Raw genomic sequence first — 18841 nt, forward strand, 5'->3', positions numbered from 1 at the left:
ACATTCACATAGGCTTATAAAACATTCAAACGCACTGTACGCAAGATAGCAAAACACAAAAACAAATACATTTTAATTTAAAGATGGATTATTGGTAAGGTATCCAAAATAAAAGAATATCACTAGATTCAATTTTACTTTTATTTTTAAAAATATACAGTGTGACGCATTTCATCTTGTGAGAACTTATTTTGGTTTACATAGAATTCCTCATTACTTGCTAAAATACCCCCCATAAACGATTAGCACCATTATGCACCTATATCATTAAACAGCAATTGAACGTAGTTATGCAGAAAGCAGCCAGCCATAGAAAAGTGAATTATAGCACCTTAGTGAAAAAAGTGATTTATTTCAATCTACTCACCAGTTGGAATGTTTTTGACTTTAGCAAATGATAAACAATGAACACATTAGTTTTTTTATATTACAAACAAGAATCCTATTGCGTAATTGACCAGTTTTAATGATTTATAAATTACCGTGAGATTTTTCTAGTGCTGTGGGTGTTTTTTACAAAATAAGAAATGCCGTTTTTGTGATCGACGCCATTTTCAGATGGTATGAAAGCGGTCTGGATGTTTATAGCAGAACATAAAATTGACCTTACTGTACCCTAGAACATCAAAATCTTTTTTTTTTTTTAAATTGTGGACTGGCTGCTTTCTGCATAACTACGTTAAATTATTGTTAGTTTGTAAGGAAACTTGGTAAATATTTAAGTTAGTTTGATAATGTCCTAACAAGATGAAACGCGTCACATTGTATACTCTTGTATATATTTGTTAAAAGAAAAGTAGAATTTAATCCAATAGTATTATTTTATTTTGAATATCTTACCAATAATTAAAATGGAATTCTACCAACTAACTGAATCCATAGTAAATAAATTAATGATGGGTGTTAAGTATAAAAAAAGAACATATTTTAGGAGAAAATATAACGTGCCATTAGCTGGATTTATTTATTCATATTTTTTTCCATTATAAACTATGATTAATAATAAAAATAATGTGACCTCACTGGGGTTACCCGTGCCGAGGACACTTAACAATATATATATATTTTTAATTTTTACATTTGAGAATAAACAAAGAAGACTTTATAAATAGAGATAATCAACTGAATGTTTGGACAGTTTTAAACACTACGATTAAGTGGTTACTTTACACAATTCTTAAAATATTACTGTTTTATCGTCCGTTTTGTGCCTTTATGGTTAGCGCGTTGGCCTGCCAAATAGGTTTCGGGATCAATTCTCGACATGGGGGACATATTAAAATAAAAAGGTGTTATTATACTAGGATATTTTATAGTTCCAAGAATAATATATTATATATTACTTTAGATAGTAAACTCTCCTATCGTGAACACATTGATAATATTGTAAACAAATCTCTCAAACTTCTCGGTTTTATCAATGGAGTGACGGCGGACTTCAAAAATATTAATACCATCAAAACTCTTTATTGCTCACTAGTTCGACCCCATCTAGAATACGCTTCTCCTATTTGGTCTCCATTCTACAGGACTCATATTGACCATATCGAGTCTGTCCAACACCGTTTTTTAAGAAAAGTGGCATGGTTGCTCGGATTACAAAGGGGTAATTATTCTTATTTTGAAATAGAGCAATCTCTTAATCTGTCTTCATTGGAGAGACGCAGAACTGAGATGGACCTTATATGCATTTTCAAAATACTTAATGCTTTAAGTGATGTCTCATCTCTGTTGCAAACAATTTCTTTTCATGTTCCCAACCGTGTCACCAGAAGTCAAAATCTGCTATTTATAAAATCTTCTAAGAGCAACTTTGGTTTTTATGCCCCAATGTCCAGAATGTGTAGATTAGTCAATTCATCACACGGCTTGGAATTCTTTGGGAAAGATCTTCCGGCTTTTCGTAGATCTCTTCGCGACTAAACAGTGTGGGATGAAGTTGGATTGGCATGGTTTAGCTCGAAGTCTTATGTCTTTCGTTTTTATGAATATATTGTATACTATTATTGTTTTGCCCTTGTTTGTCTTTGCTAAATAGTTTTATGTTCTTTTTGTTCAGTTTCTTGCATTTATGTTTCTTCATGTAACTGTTGTAATTGGCTTAGGCCGTATATATATTATAAATAAATTATAGAGCTCGTGGAACCTTTTGTAAGGAAGGCACATTCTAAATCTAGCAAGACAATTAAATATTCAGTTTAAAAAAAACAAATCTGCCTTACAAAGAAATGAAAATGACATTACAGATTTTTTAGAATATCACCATGATTCAACACATTTAGTTTAAAGTTATTAACTTTGACTTAGATAAGATTTTTTTGTGATTGAAAATATTTTAATTATATTTTTTTAAAATATTCATGGTGACATTTGGTTTAAGGGTCGCTTGAGTTACGAAAATAGGATTATTTCACAAACTGGAGACAATATTTTGCATAAGCATTTAAAACAAAACTTTCTCTTTCATATTAACAATTGCCTATTCAAAATTTCCACAATCAGTTCATTCAAACACACTCAATACGGTAAAATTATCCTCATTAATATAAAAAGTGTTTTGAGCTTGTCCAAATTTTTGTAGACATGGACTGGATTCAACCCCCTAGGGAGCTGTTAATACTAACATAATACAACAGAAATGAAGAACATTTTAGAGAAGGAAATATAGAAGTCCAGGCATCCACAGGGCTTATGACCTGTCATTGGCTGGTTTAAGTGGCCAATTTACACACTGTGTAACATTCACCATTCTGCCTATATTTGAACATCTAAAAATTTGGACAAGCTCAAAACATTGTTGATAAATCCACCTGGTCCAAGAAGAAGTATGTAAATTGAAAATTATTTCCAGGCGTTGCCTAGTATGTAGGTGAAATAATTCAATCATATGAATCTCACATGCAACAATAAAGGTTTCAGAATGTTAACTTCACAAACGTCAACAGATGGAAGAATCGAAGGAATATGGATCTTTAAATATATGCAGAATGGTGAATGTTATACAGTGTGTAAAGTGGCCACTTAAACCAACCAGCCAATGACAGGTCATAAGCCCTGTGAATGCCTAGACTGCAGTATTCCCTTCTCTAAAATGTTCTTCATTTCTGTTAATCATTAATGTAAATTTGTTTTTAAAAAATAAACAAAATTAGATAACGTTACAATAATCTGCTGTGCTGAAGTGCCGTGATATAATTTATTAAAAATTAGTGTTGTGGAAATAATAAATTTTTATTATTTAATTTAATATTATTGCGATTTGAAAAATAACATTCTTGAACAGATTTATCATATTTATATTTGAAGACCACAAAGAAACCGCATATTTTATGACCCGCCGTTCGAGTGGAGTTTATGTCCAGATACGGTGAAGTAAACACGTTAAGTCAAATCCTTCTCAGATCTTCATTGAGGACTTATCGCAGAGATTCAAATCCCTGTGGTCACCTGTGCAGCTACATTTACAATGCATCGGCAAAACGAATTTGTGTGAAAGTGCACGATATTTATGTAAGTTTTAAATAAATTTCAACAAAATTAAACTTATTTGATTAAATGAACATATATATTGTAAGAGAATTACATATATTTTTTATTTATTTATGCTTTACTAAGTTAGTTCATAACATCTTAAGAACTAATATAAAATTTGATAAACATTACTATTTTTTTTCGAAATTTCTCAAGAACATATTTTTTCAAATTTATGAACAAATTATTTATTTTATTATTTATTTATTTATTTGTTTTATGAAATTCATAGATTTGATATTAGTTTGAAATCCAGTGTTGATAAAAATGAATGTAAAACATACCAAATAATAAACAAATCTAAACTTCAAATATGGGCAGAATGGTGAATGTTACACAGTGTGTAAAGTGGCCTTGTAAACCAGCCAATGACAGGTCATAAGCACTGTAAATGCCTAGACTTCTATATTACCTTTTCTAAAATGTTCTTCATCTCTGTTGTAATATGTCAAATCTAAACTTAACAAAATGTAATTATTACAACAATGTCTTATGTATAGTTTGTGAATGATAAAAAATAAATAATACCAATTTTATTCAAATAATTCCTTCAGTACATATATTATACAGAATTAAAAATATGTTTAATATCCACAAGAATTAATTCAGGTACAATAGGGTGAATAGGAAAACAGGTAGATTGTTGCATACCTGGTCGTCTAGTTCCAGCTCCGTGAAGGCGGGGATGTACTTGGCCCACTCGACGAGGATGAGGAGCTGCTGCTTCATGGACTCGCAGACGTCGTTGATGTTGGCTAGCTGCTTCCCAGCGAGGTCGCACTCCGTCGCTCCCGCCCCCAGCTGCTGTGGACGCGCGGAGCCGTGAAGGAACGAGTGCGACTGGCGTCACGTTAGTCACAGGTTAGTCACTACTAACACTACTATTACCCGCATGCGTACCCCCGTGTTAGTGTGTAGTTAATTATTGTATAAAGACACTTTTCAAAAAATATTTCATTAAAATTTATATACATACAAGGGCGGGCATATTGCCTTAAGGCAATTTCTTCCTACCTACCCAAACTGTTATGTTGACGGTAAAAGAAGACCCACAACAATATATGTATGGCATATTTAGAAAGTAAGAGTACTCAATTTTTGTATTAAAAAAAAATTACAGTACATTGTATGTATATTATATTTATTACTTATTTTTCCATGTGGTCGCCTTCCCGTTCTATGCAGGTTGTAAGTCGTGGCACAAGCTTTTGAATGCCCTCCTCATAAAACTCTCCCGCTATCTCCTTCGTCCACTTCAAGACCTCTTGTTTCAGCTCCTCATTGGTTAGAATTTTTTACTTCCCATGTGAGTTTTCAGAAAGGTGAAAAGATAAAAATCTGAAGGCGCTAAGCCAGGGGAGTATGCAGAGTGGTTCAAAATGTTCCAACCGAACAAGTTCAAACGCTCCTTGGTGGTGTTAGCCGTGTGCGGGCGGGCGTTGTCGTGCAACAAACACACTCCTTTCGTCAACATTTCCCTCCGTTTGGTTTAAATAGCTCTTTTAGGCTTTTGTAGGGTCTCACAGTATCGTGCTGCAGTAATCGTTTCCCCCTGAGGCGAAACATCAATCAAAATTTCCCCTTTTCGGTCCCAAAACACGGATGCCATGATTTTTTTGCCCGAAATTGAGGTTTTGAATTGAAGGTTTTCCACTCCTTTGCTCATCATGAATATTCGTTCTTCCTTCATTAAACTCACGACACCTCTTAAATAAGTTTGTTCGGTTCATAGCACCTTCGCTATAAAAAGTTTTGATACGTGCAAAAAATTGAGACGGAGTTTTTCCTTCCGCGAGAAGGAACCTTATGACAGCCCGCACCCCGCACTTGGCGGGATTTCTTATTGACATCTTTCACAGAAAGGAACACTAAGAGGCAAGTTTTGGTACTAACAAGGGTCGCCGGTGCTCGTTGTGTTCAGGAGACCCCCCACCACCAATCAGTGTTGCCAACTTTTGGGAAAAAAATCTCACAGCATGAGAGCCAAACAGTACTCTTACTTTCTGGATATGACTCGTATTTAAACTCTTTTAGCCAACATTATAATACCGCGGGGTCAGCTACAACTAGGTAACATCAAAATAAGGATTTTTTAGTTGACTACTAAAAGATATCTTTGTATATTTCTCCATGAAATTGACAAGTCGTAATGCATTCATAAATATTATAGAGATTTGAATACACGACCTGGGTAACTCAAAAATGCTGATTTTGAAATTACCAATTTGTAGTAATTAACCCACGATATAAACTCATATATTTATCAAATAAAACTTTGAGAAAAGGACGCTCAGGCACAAATGAACTAATTAGAGACTTTTAATTATCTATCCTTACTAAATTTGTATGAGTATATTTAATTTTATAATAAAAATATATCAGACTTGAAGAATCCACAGGAGTGGTGAAACGATGAAACCAATTACTGGTTATTAAAAAATTGTGGATTAAAGTATCACTTTTATCTATTGCTTTCTATAATAAAAACATTATGTTTCTGATTCTAACAAGAATTTTCTGTGTTGAATCTGGATTTTTTGATACATTATTGTATTAGGCAACTCACAAATAATAGGGAAATATCACATTTAATTTTTTTTAATGAATAAGAGTGTATGAAATACTGTTAATATTTTTTTTACTAGTTATTAGTAGCGTAAAAAATATTTTTAAATTCATAATTTTGAATTTCCGCTAAAACGGGCCATCGCATTGGCCACGCCCCACGTCACGATTCAAATAAAATTTGGACTTTGTTTGTGACCATTTAAATGTAAATAGAACATCGCCATCGTCACGAATATTAACGCAAAAATTGTAATTTAAAAAAAATTATTACTATCTATGTTTGTACTTAACTGTATTATTTTTGTAAATGCCTTGGGCAAATGTAAAAAAAAAAAAATTTTTTTTTAATGTAATTGTTATTATATTATATTTTAGTCTATATATATATCATAATTGTAGGTTTAGAACAGGTAATTTTGTATATATTGAAACTGTTATGATTATTTGCTTGCAATTCAATTCGATGTCAAATTATCAAAGCCAAGCATGTCGCGTTTTTGTAGGGACATATTTTTCAATAATTTCTTTTTCAAAGTTATGTATGAAAACATTTTAACACAATATCCATATTGATTTTGAAAACACAAATAATTTTCCTAAATCCGTTTCATATATTTTTATCGGTATTCGTAGTATGTGATATTTCCCTATAATACTATTGATTAATGCATGCATTATATTATAGACCATAAATACCACAGCAAAATCACATCTGTAATATGAGTATTTTCTAATGCTAATGTTGGATTTCATTGTTTTTCAGCCAACATTTTGTAGAGGGTTGGTGTCAATAAAAAAATATACATATTTAACAAATATGTATATACACATACACACATATGTGGTAGTGTTTTTAATTAAGAATAGTTTCAAACACCTCAAACAGTTTATTATAATGCCACAAAATATCTGTGAAATTACTCTCTTGCAATTTTGTAATTTACGACATCGACCCCTTTAGACTCAAGCCACAGATAAATGCATTTATAATATATTATAATATAATTCTACGTCTGTACCTCAGAGGCAGACGAATGCAAATCCAAACGTCAAATGTTGAACAATGGCTTAAGTGATTTTTAATAATTCAGAACATTAATTTGTATTTTCAGTATATTTCAGTACACATTGGTTCTTTCATTATAAGACTTACATTTCTTCAAAATCAATGGACATGATCATAAACTGGATACGAAAATCGAAATGTCATTTCATCAAATTCTGGATTTGCATCGTCTGCCTCTGAGGCACAGATATTATATTTTAAAATATTATTATTTTTTGACTTGGTGTTTATTTTGTAGAACTCCATAATATAATTTCAATATTTAAATCAAACACTGATTTGAGTCTACTTAAAATCGTTTTTTTTGTTGTTTGAAAATGCCCTAACAAGGCGAAACAATTGACCGTTTTTTTTTTTTTTTTAGTTTAAAAATAAACTATTTTAATCCGGGTTTGATTTTAATATTAAAATATATCATGTTAACACAAGTTTGGATTAGCTTATCTTCATGAAAACACAAAAAATAAATATAACACAAAATTACAATATAATATCGTGGTGTAATAACTACAACTAAGTGACTTGTGGGCATACAAGAGAAATTGACCAAGTGACAAAATCAACCATGTTCAGGGGAGCCATTTTATTGTTTTTCTAGAGTTCAATTGCTTCTCAAAGATCAGATTTTTCAAGTAAGTAGTTGGTAATTTTACATTATATGTAAGATGTTTTAAACTTTAATGTTAAGTATAAACATATTTAAAAAACATTATCACTTTTATATAAAAAAAATAAATTGAAAAACTTAGTCAATTTTACGTGTAAAATTTGTCATGAAATTAGGCAGGTAATCATTTTTGTTTCGTTTATTGAGGGAGGTAGTATTTTATTTTATTTTATTATATAACTATAAATTATGTTTTTGAGATTTTTTATTACAATAATCCATTTTTTAAAATATTTATGAAGGTTAAATAAACATAGAAATACAAAATAAATGAAAAAAAAACAAATAATTAAGAAGTGTTACGTAATAATCTAAAGAATAAATTTTATTAATGAACTTTTTATAAAAAAAACCGTATCTGTCAAATACAAAACGTAGATTAATTTACTAACTACTGACTACTAACTCTAACTAACTCTTCACTGGTGACATCACCTACAAGTAAAATTGACTAGCTGTTACTTGGTCAATTATTTGGATCTTAAATTTACTAATAAAAGTGACTATGTGTGTTGGTCAGTTTTACTTGTCAAAAATCTGTGAGCTTCTATCAAATGGTCACATATTTTACAAATTAAATTCTTTTTAAAGTGTCGGAACGATTTGGCATTTTTACCAGTCGAGCATTATGCTAATACGATGTCAAAAAGTCAATTATCTCAATTTCGTCATTTTTGCAAATGGTCACTTTTACCTGTAAAACCACGAATTGTATCTTCCTCCGCGAATGCTAGAAATAGGCAAGTCGTGATTCATTAAAATCATATTATGATGATTTTGATGCATAACTTGTCTATTTGTAGCTTTCATGGAGGAAGATATAAAAATGTTTTTTTGTGGTCAATTAAAAAATGCTGATTTTTAAGTTATGTAGGTGTAGTAATTACTCTACGATATAATGTAAAAAGAGAAATATCTAATATATCAAATCTAAGTAAAGGAGTTTAAATCAGGATTCGAACCCGGACCTTGCCCATTATAACCTGCATATTGCAATTCTGAAGGAATTTTGTGAACACGAGTATAAACATTGTAAATATATACCTCCAAAGCATCGACCACTTTTCTGGAGAGCATTTCTGCGTTGAGTAGTGATACCACGGACAGTCCATTTCCTTGTGCTGGTTCCTCATAACTTGGTCTTCTGCAGCTAATTCTGTCTCTCTCTATTTGTACGGCTGGAATTGAATACAACATTATTATAAGCAAACTATTGTATGCAGGAAAAATTATCTTATTAGGATAGTTGATCAAACGAATTTTTTTTTTTGGAAAATCATCAGTTCTACATATTTATAGTTAAAATTAAGAAATGTCTAAATTTGTTGCAACAGAGAAGGAAAACATTTTTGAGAAGGAAATGCGGAAGTCTAGGGATTTACAGAGTAATAAGGACAGGTCATGAGCCCTGTAAATGCCTAGACTTCCATATTCCCTTCTCAAAAATGTTTTTCCTCTCTGTTGCGACAAATTTAGATCTGAATGACTCTCTAGGGAGGAAATCCTGCTTGTTTACAAACATTTGGACATACTCAAAACAAAATTCAGAAATATTGCGTGGACTGGGAATCAATATATATGTCATATTTGGGTATATAGTATAGTAATAAAATATACAGGTTATATCCTCAGAGTAATAATTCTCTAGAGAAACCCTCATGTTCTATTGCACAGAACAAAAGCGTTCCAAATTTTTGGTTTGGTTTTAGTTTGGTTTTTAGTTTAACAACAAACGTGTAACGGACGGTTTCGGTTAGCGCTCGCAATTCTCAACGTAAGTACCTACGGCCCGTTGTATTGCTGTAATCTGTAGCTAACTTCATAGTCAATAGTCATAGAATGGATTTTTTCCGTATGGGCGACTCTATTAGGTTATTACTCTAAGGCAGTGGTCGGCAAACTCATTAGTCAAACGAGCCAAATATCGGCGGTACGAGAATTAAAATTTCTTTTGCGAGCCAATTTCTTTTTCGTATAAAAAGGTTTCGTCAAAGCCAACGGACCTTATTATGTAGTAGAAGGTTAGTGTTATTCACTCTCTATTTCAACCAAAAATTCTTTGAATTGGCGATAATTGACCAAGTGTGTCGACAATCTTGATTACCAATTCCAAAATATTAAATTTCTTATGGAAATGTCTTCGCACAAAGCGCTTCTTGGTGAATGATGCAACGATAAACAAGTATCTCGTGAACAATTGTTGCCTTCAAAATAGAAACAAAACCTTTTCTCTCCCCGATCACACTTTTTGCCCCATCTGTTGAAATTGAAACCATTTTATCGAGTTTAAGATGCTGGTTCTTTGTGCATTTAATGACAGCGTTTGCAATATCCTCGCCACGTGTTTGACCTTTCAGTGGCAATAATCCTAAAAGTTCTTCATTGGGACCAGTTGACAAAATAAGCGAAGAGTGAAACTTGGGTTGTGCGAGCCGCACTCGAGTGGCTAAAGAGCCACATGCGGCTCGCGAGCCGCGGTTTGCCGACCACTGCTCTAGGGTTATCCCTATCTTTATATATATAATTCCCCTGTACGTGTGATGTCACTGAACTCCTTCTAAACGGCTTAACAGATTTACGTGCGGTTTTCAGAGAAACATAGATCTTTGCGCTGTGCGTGTTCGTAGATATTAAAATCTTCAATCTAATATCTAAAAGAGATGTAAGGAGCATAAATGTTTTATTCATCGATCTACCAGGGTTGCATTCGAAGAGAATGCATTTACTAAAAAATAGAAAGTGTTGGTTTTTTGTGTATAAAAAAGTTTGTTTTTGAATGTTTACAAACAGCATTTGTTTTTTGTGGATCTCAATCAGATTCTTTCCTAAAATTCCTTATAATTTCTATCCATTTATTTCTTTAAACTAGATTTTTGATAATACTTAAAAAATATTTAATTCAATACATTTTTAAGAAATCGTGTTCCTACATAAGTACACCACTCTGTTGATGAGAAGATCGGAGTTTGACGTTTGCAAAAAGAATGCCATATTTGAAAAAATATTTATTTTATGTTTTGGAATTCAACCATACACAAGTAGAATTCAATATTTGAATGTGATCAATTTTTAGTTTTGGAATTTAATCACAAACAAGTATCTAGGTACCCCCTTATCAATGAAAAGTCTTTTGCCAACGTTCGGACAGGACAATGTCTGTCGGGTCCGCTAGTATACGTATATATTTCATTTATAATAATAGGGACTTGAATAAATTCTCGCTGTTTCTCGATATATAGTATTATCTTAGTCTTTTTACATCGGGCGATACTACACCCAGCTTCATCGTGGAGCTACATCATTAGGCTTGAAATGACAGTACATGTAATTCCGCTTAAATATACGCAATGTATTATTTTTCATAGCGTTAAACATGTCAAATTTCGTGCCTAAAAGAGAATTGGCTGAAAGTTTTACTGCATTTTTATAAAAATCTTCAGAGCACATAGATTTCCTGTGGAGACTTGCGGCGACCATGCTTTATCGGAAAATCAACATGCAGAGATTGGTTTCGACGCTTTAAAAACAATTATTTTGATGATGTAATAACTTATATTTACATATAAGTTATTAATTTAAAAAATACTTAGTACACTTCCACTTATTTATTTTGACCAACTTATATGTAAATATAAGTTATTACATCATTACAATGGAATTCCATCAAGAATTGTCAATAAATAATTTAAATGAAATCATTTGGATGTTGAAGATAAAGAACGCGCTGGCGCACCGAAAATGTTTGAAGATGAAGACTCGAAAGCCCATGTCAGACGCAAAATGAACTTGCAGAGACATTGGGAGTTGATCACACAACAGTTGCCAAACATTTTAAAGCATTAGGAATGATTCAAAAGCAAGGAAATTGAGTGCCGTACGAATTTAAACAGAAATATGTACGTCAAAAAAAAACAGCGAGAACTTATCACCATTAATAAGTCCCCAATATTTCACATGTAATGCGAGATAGAGTACACTCAGATATCGAAGCATATTTAAACTGACGATTTTTCAAGTAATGCAACATACCACACACATATGGCCCACATGTGTCGGGAATATAAACATATACTGCCAATCTTCCGTCGTCATCACCAAAGTACTTTCGAAACGACGCAAATTTTTACCGGTTACGGAGCTATGAGAAGTTACTTATATAGGTTTAAATGAAAGAATGATGACTATTGTCCATGCGATGATATTTCTTCACAGAGTATCGAACATCTGTTATTTCAGTGCCAATTTTTCAGTTTACAACGCCATAATCTTGAAGCAGAATGCAGGAAAGATGGAATATCCTTAACAGATATTTACATTGTCGTTAGAAGTAGTTATCACGCGCCATTGTTCTTGGACTTCGCAACAATGGTGATTGGACTCATAAAGGTAATTAACCAAAATCAGTGATCGAACATCCCATTTCCAAGACAAACAAAAACGATTTTTTCCGACTACCTTAGCCTTGTACATGACACAAAAGGCTACTAAATACAGGGGACCAAAAATATATTTAAAAAAAAAAAACATGCTGCCGAAATAACAAAAACGACATTTTTCATGATACTCTCCCAACTTTTGCGAATAATCTCGTAGGAATAAATATTAGTTGATAAGTAAACTTATTGTATATTGTATAAGAAGTTCAAAATATATTTTAAAAAAACAACAAATGTAATTATATATATATTTTGTGTGATTCTATGATTGGAATTGTCAAAAACGTGAAATTGTATCGGTTAATACCTACAAATTGCATGTTTTCTAGCAGGTATGCATTTTTGTTGAATTACCTAATAAAATAAAATAAATAAACTAGAGAGCGGACATGAAATGATGATGATGATTTTTTTTCTTAAATTGTTAGCGCATTAAGCTTTTCTAGTGAAATCTACATAAATATATATATTATGCACTGGTAAAGTAAAATGACTATAAAACAATAATTCTTGCATAAGAGATTTGAGATTTTGATTTCCCTACAACTAAATTATAGACGTGTACCCATAAATTATGTATTATATAATATTATAAAAGGTAATACATGATATTAGCATGTAACTAAACATTTTGGAGACTTATTTTCCTTGAAAGTTTGAGGAAAAATCCTTCAGAAATAGTTGTTCTGAAGAAATCTATACATGGCATGTTTCAACTAGAGAGTTTTTCTAACTATTTGTTAGTGTTTGCCAAAGAAATGTCTTTGTAAAGGTGTAAATAAGTACTAATGTATGTTAATTTGCCAATACATGTTTTTATTGGGAAAATAACCAACCAAAATACATCGATTTGCATTGAAAACAGTCAAGAAAAAACAGTTAATACTTGTATCAGCGATATTTCGAGTTCGTCCAAATTTTTGTAAACAAGGACTGGACTGGATTTCACCGCCTAGGGAGTTATTTATTTGTTTATTATATTTTAAATTCTTTTTTAGTGATAATATTTCATTAATTCCAAATTTTCAAAATTTTCCTTTTTTTAAAAAACATGCACTATCCTGGATTCAAACTAAAGATATGAACTCTTTTTTTTCTATGATATATTTTGTTTCCCTTAAATAATAAGGAATATTTTTGTGTTTTTTTAAAAAATATTTTTTATTTCCTTTTTTAATTATTCATAAAAAAAATACCATATAATCTTTAACAGAATATTTTATTTTTTCTTTCTTATGTTACACAAACATATAATTGTTCATTATTTATTATATGAGCCTTTGTGGGATTTTTTGTTTACTCTTTTCACTATTAATATGTATTTCATTGCTATGTAATTATGCTTTATTTTTTGAATACTCTGTTTTATCACTTATGTTTATTGTAAAAAAAAAAATACGACCTAAGTCAACTACAACAGTTTTATGAAGAAACACGTGTACAAGAAACCGAACAAAAGGAACATAAGACCATGTAGCAAAGACAAACAGGGACAATACAATAATGGTATAGAATATATTTGAAAAAAGATCAACGTATGAGACTTCGAGCTAACCCATGCCAATGCATCTTTATCGCACTCTATTTTAGTGGCGAAGAGATCTACGAAAAGCTGGAAGATCTATCCTAAAGAATTTCAAGTTGTGTGACGAATTGCCTAATCTACACATTCTGGACATTGACCCATAAAAACAAAAGTTTCTCTTAGAAGATTTGATAAATAGCAGATTTTGACTTCCGTTGATACGGAAAAGAAATTGATTGCAACAGACATGGTACATCACTTATAGCAAGTATTTTGAAAATGTATAAAAAAATCTCAGTTATACGTTTCTCCAATGAAGACAGTTAAAGAGATCGCTCTATTTCTAAATAGGATTATAATGAACATATTACGAAACAGACAAAGCACATTTTTAGAAGGGAATATGGAAGTCTGGGCATTAACAGGGCTTATGACCTGACATTGGCTGATTTAAGTGGCCGCTTTACACACTGTGTAACATTCACCATTCTGCCTACGTTTAAACATCGAACTTTTTTCAACTCTTCCATCCGTTGACTTTAAAGTAAAAGAACTGTAACCTTTATCTATGTGGGTGAGATTCATCTGACTGAATTATTTTACCTACTAGGCAGAGCCGAAAAATACTAAATCCAGCCTGGTCTACAAACATTTGGGCATACTCCAAATATTGTCGATAAAACTAACCAATACAATTGGAAGCATAAAAACTGAGAAGTATATTCAGGCGTTGCTTAGCGGGTGAAATAATTCAGGCAGATGAATCTCATTCACATCAATAAAGGTTCCAGCTTTTTTATTATAAGAAACTACGATGTTCAAACATAGACATAATGGTAAATAGTAATAAGTTAAAGCAGTGAATGAGAATACGTAAGTCTTTTAAATTCTAGATTTCCATATCACTTCTCAAAGAAATTTTCCATCTCACGAGAAATATTTGTCAACCGGTCAGCTAAAGAATGGAAGAATATGGAAACATAATTCGAATAGAATGTAATGTCGCCTAACAAACAAGCCAATGAAAGGTCATAAGCCCTGTCAATGCCCATGCTTAAATATTCCCTTCACTAAAATATTATGAGTGTTGTAATATATCAGTTTATCTGTTTGCTTGTTAATATCTTCATAAATATAATTCTTCTGTAGGAGTGTATGTCACGGAACCCTTCCTAAACAGCTGGACCGATTTGGTTTAAATTTTTGGTGTGTTTAAGGAAACTTTTAGATATAGGCTCTGCAGTGCAGATGAGGAAACACTTATCTTAATTTATTTATTTTTATTTATTTGTATATACGCCCAATGGGCATTTTTATGGACACATTTGTACATAGAAAATTATTATTAAAAAAGTAGAAAGACTCAATGGTATATAGTAGACTTTGTGGGAGTGGAAGCGGGAGAGAGGTGTTTATAATTGAATTTGATTCAGTGATCGTTTGAAAGAAGACAACTTGTTATCAAAGAAATCAAGACTGGTATGTTTGTTGGCAGACCTAAGAATTCTGGGCACAGGGGAATGAAAACCATAGTTAGTTCTATAGTTATCGGTATGAAAGAGTAAGTCTTGTCTGAGGTTTCTAGTTGGGATATTTAATTTTTTTGAGCTCAGTAGTTCAGTCGCATCAAAGAGTGAGTTGAGAATTTTAAATAAGACTATAAGGTCAGTTATATACATTCTATGTGAATGTGATGCTTTACATCATAAAAGGAGCCTCTTCCTCGGGGACCACTTGTTGAACCTGAGAATGTCAAAGAGCTCGCCCCCTACCTAATAGTCCGATACTTTACGAATCTGGGCTTGGAGGGGAGATTTAGCAAAGTGTAAACTCTCGCATTCCACACAGTAGCCAGGCTCTTTATAGACCCGAGCTTGGATATATTCAATTTCACAGGTCACAGCGACGTCAGGAGCTCGCATAGCACTGACCCCCACCTCTAAGAATAAGGATCCCTGGATGGTTTAGATTCACAATTGGACCAGGTAGGTGAAACGGAAAAGGTTGAAATTCCAAACTCAATGTCAAATGTCACTTAGTATATAGGTTATCGAAAATTGAACATCGAAAAAACGTTTGATGAACCAGTTAATAGCAGGCAAGCCAACGTCCGGGCAGCACAACGTCTGTCGCGTCCGCTAGTATAATATAAATATTACGTTATATAATCGATGGCAACAAATATGCATTTGTTAATGGAGAATAAAATAATAATTAATAATGATAATTTAAGAGCAATAAAAATAGCTGACGTAAGAAGGATGTATTTAATTATATGAGCTACAATAATATTGGTAGATTTTAAATTATGTAATAATAATCAAGAGAAGAAATCAACTTCCTGCATCAAAAAATATATAATATGTGTTATGTAAAAAAAACAATAAGTTTAAAGGTATATTATAGAAAGAAAAAATGTGCTTTTCTGTTAACAAAATTAAAAAAAAAATATATATATATATATAAGTAGGTATTTTTAAAAAAAACATTTGTCGGTCTTATTAAAAATATATTCTTAAGTGCGATAAAAATTAGGGCATTAAATGATAAGGCGAAGTTTCTTGAACATGTATGAAAAAAAGAATAAAAACTACTTTGCATGACGTCACTAGTCCGTCCGAATCAACCAATGGTAAGAGAGTTGAGCTAGATTTCCGGTTTACGGTGAGTCAACTGACGAATCAGCAGAACTCATCGAGAAGAGGGGGAAGAGAACTTGAGACGTCACACGCGAAGTAATTTAAAAAATACAAGACTGATATATAATGTTTTTTTTATTTTGTTTTGGCTTCGTTTAATAATCTACTAACATATATTTTTAAATACCACTGAACTTTCTCATTAGACTGGCAATGATACATACGTAAAAAAAATAATAAAAAAAATAAATATATATATATATATATATAATATATGCATGTACTCTTAACCTGCATTTATGTATGACAAGCTGAACCCGGCAATGCTTTGCTATTGCTAGATTTGAGCATATACTCGTATGAAGATTTAATTAAAGCGATCGAAAGTTTGATATCAATTATTGTATTTAGTTCAAAAAGATTTTTATTTTTGTGTTTCGGATTTTTTTTAATCTGAAGGTGTGCGGTGCCTGGGAATTTTTGTTTGCGTTTTCTAAAATAAGTTATCATATTTGAATACCGTGCGCCCGAAGACAGCAGATAAAACTGGGTGCTAATATGGGTTTTTGGATGGTTCTAGTTCCCAAAAAAAACAATTTATCAAAAAAAACTACACAATAGGGACACTAGGGAGGAGGCTTGAGTATTTCAATGATTCACCAAGTTATGCGGGCAGTAAGGACTACCAAAAGGGGCCCCCATGCCAGACAGGCTGGTGCTGAGAAATCAGACGAAAGAAGATCAAAAAGTGGCCCACGTCTGAGTGGATAGGTTAAGGGGATCAGTGCCTCGATTATGAAACCTATCTTCACCTGTATATATCGAGACGGTATGCTTAACTTCTGCACTATCTGTATCTTACCTCAATATGTGTTCTACCTACTTGTCATATCGACATCATATGATCGAAACAAGCCAATGAATGACCGCAAACAATTAGTCCGCGTTCCTTACGTCATTAACGTTTAAAAGAGTTCTTATTTTAAATAGGCTTCTGAGATAGAAAGTGCCCACTTCAAAGCGATTATAAAATGCAATAAATCCCAATTCAAGCAAAAAAATCTTGCTTACATATGATTTTTATATGACTTTTAACTGAATGATACTGAGCGATTACAAGGCCGACTCTCGATACGTTCTCTCAGAAAGATAGTAAAACAGATGGAAAAAATATAATAATTAAATTTATTTTTTACAGTGGTAACTTTCTAACGCCTAGATACTCTTATATGTTAATAGGACAGAACTTAGCGATATTATTTTCTCATCTAAGCTTTAGTTTTATTAAACTGACAGTTATGTCGGAATTTAATTCGACTTCAAAATTTACTTGTTTCTCTTTCATATATTTAATAAGCCTTTAAGAAAAGAAGTGCCAACCCCAAAACGATTAAAATTTTAAATAAATCATAATTAAAGGAAAAATTGCTCGGTGGATTTTTTTTTGACGCTTTTAATGCGTTGATAAATGTATAGAGGGGTTCTAGACCCGTCAGTATAAACCGATGTATTTACATCAAAACTTGATGGTGGGGGTATCGGTAGTATATCTTCAACTCGTTCACCCGGGATCGCGGCAAGAAAGCAGTTCGCGAGTTGCGCGGTCGCCTTAAGATATAAATAGACCTCCCAATTATTAATGTTTTTGGAAATTTCGAAGCTTGTGTTCATCAAGAATGCATAAAAAAAACTTGCAAAAAAGAAAATGTCATTCGAATCTCATCCAGTTTTCGGCCGTTGAAACCTTTCTGGTCGCCTTAAGCAGCATCACAAGCATTATTGGCCCTTTACACCAACTTATGACCAAAGTGTGGGAACAAGAGAGGTGCCCGAGAGACTGGGTGAACGGAGAGATCACCGCATTGCATAAAAAGGGTGACCCATTAATCTGTGTTAACTATCATGGCATTACGCTACTTAGTGTACCGGGAAAAGTGATTGCATACATAATACTGCAATGAGTTCGAGGACCCATTATGCGAGTATAAAGAGAGAACCAGGCGGGTTTTCTACCGGGTAGGTCATGTGCGGATCATATCCACAACCGTCGCTGTATTCTACAGGAGAACAAAGAACTTAATAGTTCCTTGGCTATGTGCTTCGTAGATTACGAAAAAACGTTTAATGGTCCGCATAGACCTAGACTCTGGAAAATAGCATATGGAGGGCCTGTAAAACTAATCGATCTTTTTAAAGCCCTTTCACTCAAGTAGCGAATGCCGAATCAGAATTAACGATGTTGTCACATGTTGGTTTGAGGTCACCACCGAAGTTCGCCAAGGCAGCGTCCTTGCACCATTCCTTTTTACAATCTTTATGGACTTTATCTTAAGGAAGTCAATTCCACGAGATCGAGGAATATCTATATCACCTCCAGAAAACTCTGCGACTTAGAGTATGCCGATGATG

At 32.6% G+C, this 18841-nt stretch overlaps 1 protein-coding gene across 7 annotated transcripts in view; it reads right to left on the reverse strand.

Moving 5' to 3' along the window:
• The window catches only part of LOC148285616 (transcription factor HNF-4 homolog), a 233560-nt gene that overhangs the window by 14505 nt on the left and 200214 nt on the right, over positions 1 to 18841 (reverse strand). For 3 of the 7 annotated variants that reach the window (XM_088243211.1, XM_088243236.1, XM_088243252.1), the window contains exons 4-5: positions 8877 to 9010; positions 4183 to 4335 (exon numbers count right to left, since the gene is read on the reverse strand). In XM_088243211.1, coding sequence (XP_088099337.1) covers positions 4183 to 4335; positions 8877 to 9010 — 287 coding nt within the window. Of the gene's footprint in view, positions 1 to 4182; positions 4372 to 8876; positions 9011 to 18841 lie in introns of all 7 variants that reach the window. The other 4 variants (XM_088243203.1, XM_088243228.1, XM_088243245.1 and 1 more) reach the window with 2 other exon arrangements.

This window comes from Micrasema longulum, unplaced genomic scaffold (assembly GCF_059751315.1).
Source record: "Micrasema longulum isolate JH-2025_06_02 unplaced genomic scaffold, ASM5975131v1 h1tg000020l, whole genome shotgun sequence".
NCBI lineage: Eukaryota > Metazoa > Arthropoda > Insecta > Trichoptera > Brachycentridae > Micrasema > Micrasema longulum.